Source organism: Schistocerca gregaria, chromosome 6 (assembly GCF_023897955.1).
Source record: "Schistocerca gregaria isolate iqSchGreg1 chromosome 6, iqSchGreg1.2, whole genome shotgun sequence".
Classification (NCBI taxonomy): Eukaryota; Metazoa; Arthropoda; class Insecta; order Orthoptera; family Acrididae; genus Schistocerca; species Schistocerca gregaria.
This window is the reverse complement of record NC_064925.1, coordinates 509,736,726-509,752,288: the sequence shown is the minus strand read 5'-3', so window position 1 is coordinate 509,752,288 and position 15,563 is coordinate 509,736,726. Positions and strand designations below refer to the sequence as shown.

The window sequence follows — 15,563 nt, the reverse complement described above, 5'->3', positions numbered from 1 at the left end:
GACGAGTTGGAGGGTCAGCACATAAACTAGAACTCGCCATTGTGTTCCTCGAACCACTCCATCACACTTCTAGTCTTGTGGCATGGCGCATTATCTTGTTGAAAAGTGCGATTACATTGGGAAACATGATTTTCAAGAAGGGATGTACATGATCTGCAAGCAGTGTACGTTGTACCTTGGCCGTCATGGGAGCTTGCAAGAGCTCCACTGGACACACGAACGCCCACATGAATGTTCCTCAGAGCGAAATGTATCCACCTTCAGCTTGTCTCCATCCCGGTGTCAACGAGCCGTTCCCCTGAAAGACGACGGATTCGTGCTGTCCTATCGGTATTCATCAGACCATGCAACGCTCTGTCACTGGACCAACGTCCAGTGCCGATGGTCACGTACCCATTTCAATCGTAGTTGCCGACCTCGTTGTATTAACATTGGCACATGAATGGGTCGTCAGCAGCAGAGGCCCATGTTTAGGAGTGTTTGGAGCACTGTGTTTTGAGTCACACTTGTACTCCGCCCAGCATTAAAGTGTGATGTTAGTTCCGCCACAGTTCGCCGCCTTTCCTGTTTTACCAGAGTTCCCAGCCTTCGACGTCCGGCATCTGCAATGATGGGTAAGCGCCCAACTTCACGACGCGACGGTAGGATGTGGTTTCACCTTGTTTCCGCTACGTGTCAAAGACACTCACCACAGCACTCCTGCAAAACACGGCAAGTCGTGCAGTTTTTCCAATGTTCGTGCCTAGCCTCTGGACCAACACAATCTACCCTCAGCCAGTCTCAGATACATTGCATAGCTTCCCCATTCTACACTGGGAGAGCACGCTCAGTGATACGGCGTGCAACGTGAGTGTGTCTAACTAGCAGTCAATTCTCGCCAAGTGACGTTTTATCGCCTGGACGGGTCTATACCGATAGTAGATCGGCGGTCATAATGTTCTGGCTGACCAGTGTATGAAAGCAATTAACGACGATTAATGTGCACCAGTCGTTAGGCCGTTTCGATGGTACCATTGATTTTCCTACTTCCACGGGAGAGATAAACAAAGTAACCGCGACTTATGCCAGTACAGGTGTGCGCCCAGTTCAGGGCTACCACTGCAGGTAGACTAGCACTCAGCTCTCGCAAGAACCTATGAAATCAAACTCCGCAAATAGAAACTTACATAGGTCGCTTGATCAGCGGCTGTCCTGTATCATCGGAGGCTGTTGGCTAACCGCAGCTGAACACGACGTCATCACTCAAACACACCGCCAATTGTCGCCCTTACCCACCCGTCTGTTGCCACAACAGCCGATTCACCCTCCACCAGCTCGACGGCCATCGGCACTTCTCCATATCCACAAACCCTGCAAGAGAAGGTAGAGATACAAAATCTGCATACATCCGAAAAACTGGCCCCTTCGCAGCTTAACTCTGAGGCGCACGATTCAGCGACGACAGAGGCCAAATCAGTCGCCCTTACCAACGTGGCCCTTTGCACCACAAAGGGCTCATGCTCAATCTTTCGAGCTTCCGAACAAGCAGCTGATCCTGCAAAATATCCGAGTAAAATCTGACCAGACGCAAGCAGCAAGACGTGGACGAGCGGCTCTAGACGCTTCGGTCCGGAACCATGAGACTGCTACGGTCGCAGGTTCGAATCCTGCCTCTGGCATGGATGTGTGTGATGTCCTTAGGTTAGTTAGGTTTAAGCAGTTCTAAGTTGTAGGGGACTGATGACCTCAGATGTTAAGTCCCATAGTGCTCAGAGCCATTTTGAACCACAGATGGTCAACGCGAAATATGTGCACGCAGAACAAGAAGAAATTCTATCAAAAGGGATGCAGATAACGAGGAATGCGTCACAGTGCCAGTCTCCTCCCCCTCTACGGCACGGCGTTGCAACCGACACACGATAACGTGCGTTAGTAGCAGAGCGGAGAACCCATGGAGGTCTGACCTCCTCGAACCTTAGACCATAACCTTCAGCGATCTTAAAATACTAAGAACTGCACCTCCAGAAGCAAACCTACTAATTTTCCCCCCTTAAATCTCAGCCGAATGGCTTCTCATACCAACACTTTAACTTTCCATTAAAATTTGTATTTTGCTTGTACAGATATCATCTTTGTTCATCGAGCGAGTTGGCGCAGTGGTTAGCACACTGGACTCGATTTCGGGATGATGACGGTTCAATCCCCCGTCCTGCCATCTTGATTTAGGTTTTCCCAGATTTCCCTAAATCGCTTCAGGCAAATGCCGGGATGGTTTCCTTGACAGGGCACGGCCGACTTCCTTCTCCAGCCTTCCCTAATCTGATGAGAACGATGACCTCACTGTTTGATCTCCTCCTCCAAATCAACCCAACTCATCTTTGTTGAGAAAGGCACCAATCTAGCAGCAGCGACAAGATCTGACGAAACGATCAAGTTAGAGCAAGGAAAGCCATGTGCCCCACCGACCCTCCTCCCTCTGGGAGAGGGATAGCCGCTTGGGTGCACAACCTGCAATTGATAAGCCTCCTGATGACTGGGTATTGTGTGATGTCCTTAGGTTAGTTAGGTGTAAGTAGTTCTAGGTTCTAGGGGACTGATGACCACAGATGTTAAGTCCCATAGTACTCAGAGCCATTTCTTTTGCAATTGGTAAACATCAATGATCTCTCGGGAACGAATCGCAGAGCGGAAGCGCATTACTTCTACTACGTCTATATAACGCAGCTCTTCACATCTTTGTGTGCTCCGGAGGTTTCAACTGCGTCACATCTGATGACAATCAAATCCCCTGCTACAGCTGTTAGATGCAGTTTCATATATTAGAAGCAGAAATGGCATTCAGAGGAGATTCGTGGCGACTGAAACCGAATACCGCCGTTTGCACATACGATACAGCGACTTCAGCCAGGCGTCTTGTGAGATTCCTCGCATAAAGAGACCTTCTGCCAAACATCTTTTACTAGTAGACGTGACTCATAAGTTTTTCAGATTGTACTGCTCTCCACATATCGGGACGACACGTGCCTGAGGAATAGAAAAGGGGCCTAGTCACTGGCACCTCAACTGTAGCATTCTGCCACACACAGGCCCGATAACCGAGTGGAGCAAAGTTAGCGATCGGCCTTCACTGGACGATATAAATTTCAGTGACGTTTGCTTCAGTGCATCAGATCTGTTATAGCGAAATTGAGAAACTGCTGAAAAACGCAAGTAGTTAATCGAACCTAAAGGAATAAGACTGCCAGAGAGTTTTATTTTACGATCCTTCGGTAAGAACATTTTTCTCTCGCACGTTTAGTCCAAATTACAGCCGCATGTCAAACTTCTGCCCGTTTCGTAGCTCGTCTCCGTGGCTATCCTGACCGAATATCTACCCCTCATCCATTCCTCAAATGATTTAAGAGCTGCGGTCGTCTCGCTCTCACTCACTCACCACTCTACGCGACGCCATGGGCACCTAGGGCAGTAGACAGATACAAAAGATTTCACTACGGATTACTATATCGCTTTGTGATTTCTAAAGCAGTCACAAACCTTAATCACATCAAGCCGTGGCCAGCAGCACTTCCTCAATTAGAAAAAATCACCGACGAACAAAACAGAAACTTACTGTAAGATTTACCGCAGAGAAATTTCACTCGACTTTAAAAACCGCACCGCAGCGCTAACCTCTCGGAACGGACAGTTTACCGATATAGTTTTATATGCATTACGGGGACCACAACAGTCGATTTCACTCAGGGAATGACAGTACTCTCTCCCAAAATGATCCGTGACCATAAAAGCTCTGCGGTCCATTACGACTTTAGATTGCTGATGCGCGCTCTTTCTCGCTATCCTACGGATCGCACCAACACAGCACCACTGGGGGAATATCAATGGTAGACCCTCATGTACGTGGTGTGGCAAGCGAGCACATCAACCGCCATCGCGTTTTTAGATCTAGAAATAGCGAATGACCGAATATATTATATGTAATAATAGTGTACCTGTCAGCCGTTATTTTGATATTGTTTTATTAGGCTACCGGTTCCGATGTTACACTCATGTGATCTTCAGGCCCGTCACACGAATGATACTAAGTATGACTCATTCACGTGACACTCTTGAACATGACGTGACTGGACGACGAAACTTGTTGCCTAATACAACAATATAAAAATAACGGCTGTTGGGTACATTATTGTTACATTTCATTGACCAGCCACTGTTCCTGAGACCAAGATGGAGTCCCATTTACCGAACAGACTATTTCTACCTATTGCACACAGTATCTGCTCTCGGTTTTCAATCCACCTTCACTGACGTCATTGCCTCGTGTACAAAATACAAAACCGCGAGATTAAAAATAAATGAGACATTCAGGAAGCAAATCTCTTTTCGAAGAGGGCTTCGATAGAGTTGCTCCTTATCCGCTAGATAGTTCGTGGTCACAACGGAATCCATTCGATCACATCTCCGCCACATTGCATCTGGCATCAGTGTATTATATGGCCTCAGTTGTCCGAAGGTGCCACCTTAAAATTCCGATATGACAGAGACAAACAGCTTGCCAACCAGGTTCTAGATAACTGAAAACAGTACAATGATGCACTCTTGAACGTACACAAATCTTCAATCTTACCAACAGGAACGCTCGCTGTGGCCGAGTGGTTCTAGGAACTTCGGTCCGGAATCGCGCGGCTTCTACGGTCGCAGGTTCGAATCCTGCCTCGAGCATTGATGTGTGTGATGTCCTTAGGTTAGTTGGGTTTAAGTAGTTCTACGTTCTAGAGGACTGATGACCTCAGATATAAAGTCCCACAGTGCTCAGAGCCATTTGAACCATTCACCAACAGATCGGCATTCGCAAGAATCACTACAATCTTGGTGGCCACGAATTCATGTCCGGAAACAACTGGGTTTGTTCTTTACGGCCTGCCCAAACGATATGATAAGGTTCAACTGGCACACCAAGGTACAAAATGTAAATACCATCTTAAATAAGCAAAAAATGAAGTACCTCGTTCGCATCCAAAAAGGCTTCTACATCGGGTAGTACAGTCTTATGTGACTGCAGCCTTCAACATATAGGTACATTTAGCAATACATTGTATTCAGAATACCTTTCAAAACTACTGCCACACCCAGCAAGTTGGGGAGACTTGGACTTAGATGTCCAGGATTCTCCTCAAAATAGTGTACAAAATCATCAATGATACTGACCACACCAAACCTAAGTACCTCTAAGCATGCCTTAAGCAGCAAATCGATCAATTTCCGGCTCTATGGGTCACTGCTAATGTTGACCCAGAATACGTTACCTGGCAGTAACAAGCCCTCAATCAACAGGGCGAGGGAGTGGTTCGCAGCTCATCGGCGTTCATATACAGCACTCTACTTAGCTCTCTTCCACCGCACGCCATAACAATCAGGTGCCCACAGCTTAATTTGCCGAGGCTGCGGAGCAGCGTTTTCCATCGTACAGTGCGTACACGTGAGAAGTTGAACCGAGCTGACGTTGCAGCGAGCTCGATTTGCAATCATTGTAAAATTCCTGACACTACCGGACGTAGATTCTTGTGTCGGGGCCCAACGTCATTTTGAATTAGATGCGAAATACGCTGTCTATTAGCACCAGGGCGGCGTCTCACACGATCATGGCACCATATATTTTGCAACTGGATTGGGAATTTTTCTCGCCTGGCTGGGATCCTCAGACTGAACATGCTAGTCGTCAGCACTTCAGGGCCCGTTTGAAAATCATCATTGGTATTTAATGAAACAACTGAGAACAAGATACAAACCAACTTTCCGTAACTTCATCCGCAGGACCAAAGCCCTCCCATCACCATCCTCTACCCTGTACCCAATTTCCTCACCCTCTTTATTCAACCTACAGAAGAAGAAAAACAACTTTAACATTCTGTATTGTAGTTCGTTTCGTTGCAATACGCCTTTAGTCTCTGCGAGAGGATAGTGTATCAAACAGTTATGGAAGTGATACACATACGCCAGAAATCGACCTTTTACGATGTGTATTTGTTACATCGTTTCATTGTAAGAGAAGAATCCTTTGATTTCAACAACCTCATATCAAGACCAACAACGACACCGCTCAACGTTGCTTGAAACCCGTTCATGCGGTTGGCAGATGTACTACAATCTATGTGGAAAAAAAAAATAAGCCTACAATGGCAGAGGAAGCGGACGCCGATGAAGGCGATTTTGGTGACCGAAGGATGGGATTCCTCGGGATTGATAGAGGCACAGTTCGACAAATTAAAAAAAATACAGTCGATAGAGCACTTCCCCATGAAAGACAAAAGTCCCAGGTTTCAACCTCGGTCCGGCATAGCTTTAATCTTTCAGGAAATTAGTGAAAATTCCTGCAAGACATTAAAATATTCTAGAAAGCCTTACGAATGTTAATGTTTTATAAATGTCTCTGTTTACTGAAAAAATTTTTGGTGGATATAATCATACATTTGAATTTCTTCTGTAGTGTCCATAAGAGCATAATTTTAACATTCAGTGCGAAACAATGAGATTATTATTTCTGCATGTGACACACTCACTTTCCTTTATTAGGTGACGTGCAAAAGTAGATTTGTCAGACGTATTTCTAAGACGTACCTTTCCTTCCAATTTTGGTATGTTATTTGTAACAGATTTTAATTTTTCTACCGTTTTGCATGACTCAACATGCAGCACATTCAGTGCACTGAATATGTCCTTTGTTTCCAAAACATTTCTGATTAGTTTTAATGCTATGAAAGAGTATTTCAACAAGCGTTTATTGGTTTTAAAGGTGAATTTGACTTTCAGATTGTGAAAGAAGGCTCTAAATTCGTACGAAATGTTTTTCGTACAAGCACATATCAATACGTATGCTTCCGCGGCCGAAGTCAACCTCATTAAAATTCTTCCTGGTCTACTGCCGCGTCCTCTTACAAAATACACAAAAAGATAAAATACTAAAACAACCCATTTTTCGAAAGCGGTGCGATGGCTTTCCTCAGGCCAAAGGCTAATTAACTGTGGAGTGGGTGCCTCAAAACACCGCATTTCTAACGGCGTCACAAAACAACTGACGAGGCTTACACATCTTCACGGTAACTGGTAACTCGTACAAGTGGTCTGGCCCATATTTCCACCCCCTGCCTTAACCCCGCGAGTGGTATCTTAGAGCCAATGAAATGTAGGAAATGTGACGTCGTTGTTCTTCTATTGAAGCACCCACCCCCCAGCAAGTTACTCCCTGATCTGAAGAAGCCTGCTTTAATACTCCCGGAAAGTCTGTTCTTTCAAGTATCTCATGGTGTGACTCAGCTGTACACTCAAGATTTTACTGAGCACACGTTTTTAATTTTGCTTAGAGTTATCATGAAACTTGTCGTAAGGACTGAGACTATATTATTTCGATGTACAGTAGCATGATGTAACCCGTTTCTTGTGTGTGTGTGTGTTTCAGAAGGAGCGCGGGCATACCGGTGCTACGCGAGGACATTATTCCCGGAGGAGGACTCGTGTAAGGACATACGGTTTCAAGAGGCGACGGGCAGGCAGCTACACACATGGTGCCAACAGGAGAAATGCCTCATACAGCTGCTAGCTCGGCGAGCCACGACCCCGCAGCGCATGGTCGGTTTACACACTATCCTAATGATGACGAGGGCTACAACGAAGCCTTGTCGACTGGAGGGACGAGACAGAGAGAACGATCTTTCGCTTTCATAACGACATATCTAGAGATGATTCAATCGAAGCCTTTCGCTAAGAGTCTACTCAAAGGCGAACTGTCTGTCACCGTTTTCCTTGTAAGTTTCCTGAAGTAACGAAGTAGGCCTACTGTTCCTGCAGGCAGTTTGAATTGACAGACATTACTGTACTATAAAAGAGCCTCTAACCAAAATACCTGAAGATTGTTTCCCTTATTTTATCAATAGCTCTTCACTACACTTCTGTTTACTTACGAGGCGAAAGAATTAAAAACAATGTCTTTCGCCCATGATGAAATGAAAATAAGTAGACATTTTTAACGCCACATCTCTACCAAATGTAAGTCGCAACAGTTCAAATATTCATGCTGAATGGCGGTGTTTATCATTCTAAACAGTCAAACTTTGCAAATAAATTACCCACGTATCCTTAACACAGTCATAGTAATCGAATAAACGAGTTTCATGTACCCCCTCTGTAATCATCCTACACGTGAACCAGATAGCAAAATTCCTTGATCAAGTGTTGAGTCGTCTCCTGCGATGTCTTTGACGTATTTGTTTAATATAAAACGTGACTGGGCTTCTTACAAAAATTTCTATATTTTCTCACGTGTAACCAAGAAACATATTTAATGGCTGCACCAATAAGCCAATGAGTGAGATTGAGATAAGTACTGTAAGAGATATAGCTGGACAATTTAAGAGTAAGTATGTCAGATGTTTATACTTCCATTTTATTTTCATAGACTCAATTTATAAATATGAGGAACAGAAGAGGGAACAATTAGGGTACCACATGTGAAGTAATAGAGTCCTAGCTTTATCTATTAAGACATTCTCAAAGAGGAACTGATCGCCTATCTGAATTCCCATACCCAGTCACTGGTTCCCACAGAAAACCTTTGATCAGCATCTTCGTAATTCACATCACTGATCAAGCTGAATCTCTCAAAAAATAGCCCATTTTTGTTGCAAAATTAAATATTTCTGTTTCATATTACATTTCATGGAATGATTTGATTCAACATTTGGGAATACTGGACCAAATTTGATAACAATCTTATTAAATAGCATAGGAATTTGAGAGACCTAATTCAGATATTTTTCAAAACTAAAATGCAAATACTGTCTGTTTTACATAGCTTAACAAACATATATTTCAAAACATGTTGCATCAGTACAGTTGCATTAAAATGTAGAAAGGGCCTAGCTGAAAATATAAATTTGGTATCTGGATCAAGTTAGCTGTGAACTGCAGATACTATCAGTTTATTACAGGAGGAAAAGAATTATTTCATAGTTCTGAATAATTACAGTGACTGCATTAGTGGTGCTTGTAAAATGAAAACTATGTACAATGTAATGACTAATATCCACTTGCATATTTGTGCAAATCAATGCATTGTTAAATACTTGGATGTTAGTGAAGAATTTTGTAGTAACCATTTGATGTTACAGAACTAGAAAACTTGTCATGTGTGCTCGAATGCAGGAATCAATGTATATTTTATTGTAATTTATAAACCTTCAGCACTGCATTAAATAATTTAATATGTGAGATATATTTATCTATATTTGCAAACTTTTATACTTATGCTTACATGATATGTATATTGAATGATCTTGTCCTGCACTGAATGCAGATTATTTTCCATTTTTCTGTACACAGGGTCAAGAATAAGAGTTTGCTATAATTTTTGACGTCTTAAACCTTTTGCTAAGAGAATGTTTAATTTTATAATTCAGCTGGTCTTGTACCATTTGTGTCCCTTAATACAGTGCCAAAATATTTGATGTCGTGGTTAATTTACAATTATTCAACGAACTAGTTTATGTGTGAAACATGTCAGACCACCATCTAATTTCTCATGATAAGGGTCTTCATTGAATAAATGTGTCAATTATGTGATGTTGAATAGAAAGATATTAATCATTCATAGCATGATTAAATATGGATGTTTCTAATGACATTTCGCTTTTTATGTATTGTAAATGTATGCTATATGTTATTATTGGATGTTGGATGTCTTTGAAAACTTTCATCTGTTACTTAGCAGTTATACTCATCTGTGTAATCCTACAGATAAATATAAATGTACTTGTTAATAACACCATTGTAGATCTACCCAGTTTACAGTTGTATGTTACATAGTATGACAGTAATTGATGTGTATGTGCATATAGGCTGTTTAACACCCAACAATATCCCTAAAGCAATAGACCCCCTCGTGGTTTATTCATTTATATACTTAGTGATGTATAACAGCAACAATAATAAAATATCTTAATTCGCCAGTAGCGGCAGACACATTTCAGACGAGATATTTGTGTTAAACTCTAGTTGTAACACTTATAAGAATAGTGGCACTATGGCTTAAAATGTTTAACAGGAAAATTAATTAATGCTTATAGTTTAGCTTCACTGTCCCTAAACTGTTTAACAATCGTTTAATAAAATTATATTGTCGATGTCAGTACATATCTAACATAAGAACTTAAATATAATGATATTTTAAAGAAAGATATATATTAAATGATCCTTAATTATTCATCAACAGCTATGTGTTTCAACAATTTTCAGAAATTTGTATTATGTGCTTTTCTTAAAAAGTATTAGTTTACTGCAGTTAGAGTATAAAATGAAATGTAATTGTTCTAAAATATTAATAGAAGAAATAAAAATTTGAAAACAATTAATTAAATTTCAATGATTTTTTTCAAAACAGTAATTAAACACATTTTACAAATAAATCATAAACCATTTTCTAATCACAACCATCAACAAAAACAAATTACTCTACTGTTAGGACCAGATGAAAGAGTATTATTTTGCAGGTCAACATGGCAATAACTTCCTCTGCAAATGAATCGACAGAGGATGTCCAGTGGTAAGGTGCAGGCAAAAGTATTTTTGGAATAATATGATTTTCAGCATTTATTATAAATATGAAAACAAAACACCAATGTAAAGCAGACTGTTACTGGTATTTGAAAACTCTAGCTTTAATTGTCAAAACAATTTCAACTGTGAAGTATGTTCGCTGTGTTTCATTGCAACGATTTATGATCTTCATAGATGACTTATATACATAACTTGTTAAAATAAGATTTTATTATTGGATGTTCCCATAACTGTTGCATTTTATGTCACTGTATATTAAATGTCTCAGTATTATGGCCACCAAAGTGAACAGAAATATATACATTTAAATTTTCAAAAGCCTGACAGAAGTTCAATTGAGGAGATATTATCCCAATGAAACATTTATCTGTTTGTGAGTAGGAAGCATAATAAAAATATTAGATGCTATTACTCTACATCATCATACAAAGTATAAATTACATCTTATACATTTCTTATTGCACTGAATTTAACACAGTTCACACAGATTTCTAAAGTGTTCCAAAATTAAATGGTTCACATTATTCACTCACATTACATTTCACCAAAGAGAAGAGTGATAGGTTGAAGAATATGATTAAAAAACTGCTGTAAGAGACCAATATACAAAAAATTCTTATTAGTATTACAGCAAATCAAGGACGAACAAAGAAGTTAACCAGTATGAACTTACACAAAAGTCTCTCTATAGTCTAACTCCCCCTGTTTCAATTAGTTTGGAGTGCATTAGACGACATAACGTTCTAAACACATGTAAATATAATTCGATAATAAACGATAATGATGCTTAAAATCTGAAACACCTAGATAGTACAGAACCTTATCCTAATAAAGAATTTAATACATAAATACGTCAGTAACCTACTGAGTATGCTTTTGAAGTTAAACAAAAATAGACCAGTTTGCTTTAAAAGTTTGTTAGCTTACTTTTAACATGTTGTTGCAGTAGTATCAATGATAAACGTTCTTGTTACCAGGATATTGATCTGCAGACTTGAGGAACTGACTATATACATCAAGTGATTAACAATTATCATTGTAAATATGAAATCTTCTGTAAGATATTTAAAGTTAATGTGTCAAGAAATCAGGTTACAATGCATTTAGTATTTACACATACTACGACAGGTACAGCAAACTACACTATCAGCAACAAACACTGCATTAAGTTTTAAAAACTTTAATCTTTGTCTATCTCCACAAAACTTTGTGTTAATATTCTACACTATAGTTTCAGTTATTTTCAGGAGACTTGTATAAAATCGTTCTAGCCGTTTCAATCACATTTCATCTACGCTTTCTAGTTCCTCTTCACTTCATGCTTAACACGCCCACATAAATTCCAAAATTACTCAGTAGAAAAATAATTCTTTATCAAGTATTTACAATATTCACTTTTCCCATCTTTAAATTCTGTGCTCCATATCTAGAGCCGAAACAGCGCTCCAACTGCTTCTGTATAAATGTTCGCCACTATAATAGTCTTTTTCAGATATCCATATTGCTACCTTGCCAGAACTGTAAATTCTGTCCTCCATGTGTAAAATAGAGATGGCATCTTGCTCAGCTGCATGTAAATGTAGGCTGCCGGAAGTGCTTTATACTCTTTTTTTCCCCTTTTACATCTCATCACTTCCTTGATTTAACCATCTTGTGCTAGCATTCCGCCTAGGTTGAAGAATATTCTTTAGCTTGCTCTACTCAAATTTCCTTAATTTTGATGTTCATGTACGTATTATGCACTTGCTATTCCTGTTCATCTCTTTCGCTTTCCTTTATCACAGCTTTGGCCTGAATTTGGGGAAACGTATTTTGTCGATTCTAAAGAACTATGCTTCCATATCTCCCTCAGCTTCTACTAGGAAGACTGCTATGTCTCGGAACCCCTGTGCTGGCGCCTACTGGCTTCAACTCGCAGATCCGTTCGGACTTCTGTTTCTTCCGTTCATTCATCAAAAGAAATATTAAAAAACTGTGGCTATAAAAATAAACATTAAGTATGTCTTAAGCGATTCTTGACATAGACTTCTCCTTGAGTACTTACATTTTATTACTTGTCTTACGTCATGTGAAGTGAATAATACTGTATGGAACCATAAATATCTCATCTGATCTTATCATATTACTTGATTATACTCATCTGATAAACTAACTTTCATTGTAACCCAACCAATCAAATTTTCCTGCTGACATCTGTCTCTTAGCTAAGTTTTCTGTGCCTCTATAAAATTTCACTTACGCTATATACGCGTAGCATGCATACCTAGTAACACAGTCAGGTAAATTAAAGGGAAGGTCAGCATTGGCCGTAATATTGATGTTTTAGTGATAGCAGAATCGATTTTCGATCATGTGGTGGTAATCTTCAGTGTTGTACAAATATTTATTGCGATCCCTTCTCAGTCTTTGTTATTGATAACTTGATACTAATGTCTGAGTTTAATTTGTACAGCACCGAAGATGATCACCATGTGATCGAAAATCGATTATGCTATCAATAAAACATCAATATTACGGCCAACGCTGACCTTCCTTTTAAATTAACACTCGAGTCGCCAATCAACAGTCAGGTAGTTTGCGCAATTATGTAAGCCCTTAATGAGTAACGTTGTCCGATCATTAACCGCCTGAGGGAAACTTGTTTTTTTTTAATAAGTGCTAGTGATTGTATGCACTGTCTTAATATCTTATTATTACTGTTGCACCCCTTTGCTTTACTTTATCGGATCTTCAGCATAAATTGAGAGAATTGTTACTAATGTGACACTTCCCTTTCGATGCTGATTAATGATAAGTTGTCTGAGTCTCTGTCTGTAGTCCAGTGGTTAGCATCCATAGCTATCATGCAGAGGACCTGGATTCGATTCCCAGTAGTGCTAAGAATTTTTGCTTTGGAGGACTGGTACAGGGTGCTCTCAGCCTTTTCAGGGCTGCTTGAGGAATTACTGGATTGACAATTTGAGGCTACAATGCCTGAGAGGTCGACAAAACGGCCGGAAGAGAATCGTGCTAAACATCTACTTCTCCATACCGCATCCTCATGGAGCCAAATGACAGAGGATGACCAGGCAGCCAGTCGACATCCTGTGAGTCTTCAGGCCCTGGCCGAGCCGACCTTTTAGTAGTCTTTGTAGTTGAAGCTGAGGAACATTAGGAAGCACAGTTCGTCAAGCGCATAATACATACTTTAACATCAAAATTCCGGAAAATTGAGTAGAGAAAGTTGAAAAAGATAAACTGAAGGTCATTGATGAAATATTTTCGCAAGTGACGAACCGGAAGTGGTACGGGCGCCAGCGCACAGAAACTCTGTATTCTCGAGACCCCATTAAACACAGAACTCATCACATCGGTCAGCTGGTTGTCAGAACCTTTTATGTACTTCACGACAGACCTGAAAGCTGAAATACGAACAGCACAGTGTCCTAATCCGCCAGTTTTATCAGACCCAGTCGGTACCAAGACAGACACCTAATAGTCAGTTTATAATAAGAATAAATGTCTGTACATTATAAAATTGCCAATGCTTCCAACTCGTATACAAAGTATTTAACGTCCGCCACCGGCAGAGACGTCGAAGCATACATGACCAGCCGATGATCTCAATCAGATTCTTGTAACAGCGAGGCAGCGACTCTCGACATGAAGGCATACGTCTGAAGGTTAAACTGACGCTAAATATCCAGAACCTGTAGCATGGAGACGTTACTAAGAGCAGTGTGTCAAAGGTTGAGTGCGGGATATCCAACTACAAATGCTCCCTCTCTTTCGGAGAAGTTGTAAGTGGTTGGCTAGTTAGGTGAAGTTGGAAATGAACTTCCTGAAAAAATAACCATTTTGATAAAACGTGCAACTCACTTCTCATTCCAAGTGGACAGAAGGTTATAAGTGGCCTTCGTGCATACGCTATCAGTTTTAATTCTATTACCTGAAACTAGAGGACTCAAAACAGAAATCTCGAGGTGGGCTAAATTAACCTTATCAGATTTGACTGTTAATCCCACCTCCCTAAAATGGCAGAACACCTGCTTGAAAACAATGACATCGCGGAGGGAATTGTATACATAACTTCAGTTGACTAAAAATGAAATGATGCATCAGTAAACAACATGAATGGAACACTGTCATAAGCTTAGATTCTTCTGCTGGACATATCTGATAGTAGGCTCGATTCAGATCAAAACCATGAGATAACGCATTCCAGAAAATCAAGTAAAGTATGTATGAAGATCAGGCAAGAGCACTGACACTAAAGCTACATTACGATTAAGTACTCGGAAGTCTATAACCTTCACCATTGCCTTTGGGAACCGAAACACTGGCGAGAAATACGTAAAGGTAAAACGGCTATTCACTCCCTTCATGAGCAATTTATCGATAATATTCCTCAATTCATGCAATTTTGGCGGCGATAACCGGTAAGGAGAGTGACGCATATGAACCTGTTCGGTGAATTGGACCTCATACTTAATTTTGTTAGTTAACAAATGTTCACTCAGACAGAGGGAAGTTGACAACTCCTACATAACTGATAGCCCTTAAATGGTTGTAATTTAAAGCGAACTTATTTCTGGTGTAGTCTGAGACACAACTCATATTTCGGTGACTCGCATCCCAATAGGAAGTCAGTAGGCAGATGTTTAGCATAGAAGATTTTAAAACGGCACGAGAATTACCGAATTTTCGAATTAACCAGTATCTCCCTCAACAATGATAATGACTGACCACTCACAGTCCCAACCTGTACCGCCTTATCGAATAACCTGATCAATTATACTAGCTAATCATCTGTTAGCTAATGAGTAAATAATCTGAATAACCTCGAGATTGGAAAGTTCAATGGCAGTACTCTCCTATGGAAACTTATCTGCCAGACACAAAAATTCTACAATCTGGTCACTAGTCTCCACTGACAATTTAGTAATCCCTTATATAACAACCCTGACAGGTTAAGTAAACGATTAAAACGCTTCCATATC

At 40.4% G+C, this 15,563-nt stretch overlaps 1 protein-coding gene across 1 annotated transcript in view; it reads left to right on the top strand.

Moving 5' to 3' along the window:
- LOC126278925 (KH domain-containing, RNA-binding, signal transduction-associated protein 1-like) overlaps window positions 1–10,902 on the top strand; it is a 717,512-nt gene extending 706,610 nt beyond the window's left edge. Inside the window, exon 7 of the mRNA XM_049979201.1 lies at window positions 7,433–10,902. Within this exon, the coding sequence (XP_049835158.1) occupies window positions 7,433–7,698 (266 nt within the window). The 3' untranslated portion in view covers window positions 7,699–10,902. The remainder of the gene's footprint in view (window positions 1–7,432) is intronic.
- Window positions 10,903–15,563: the final 4,661 nt, after the last annotated feature.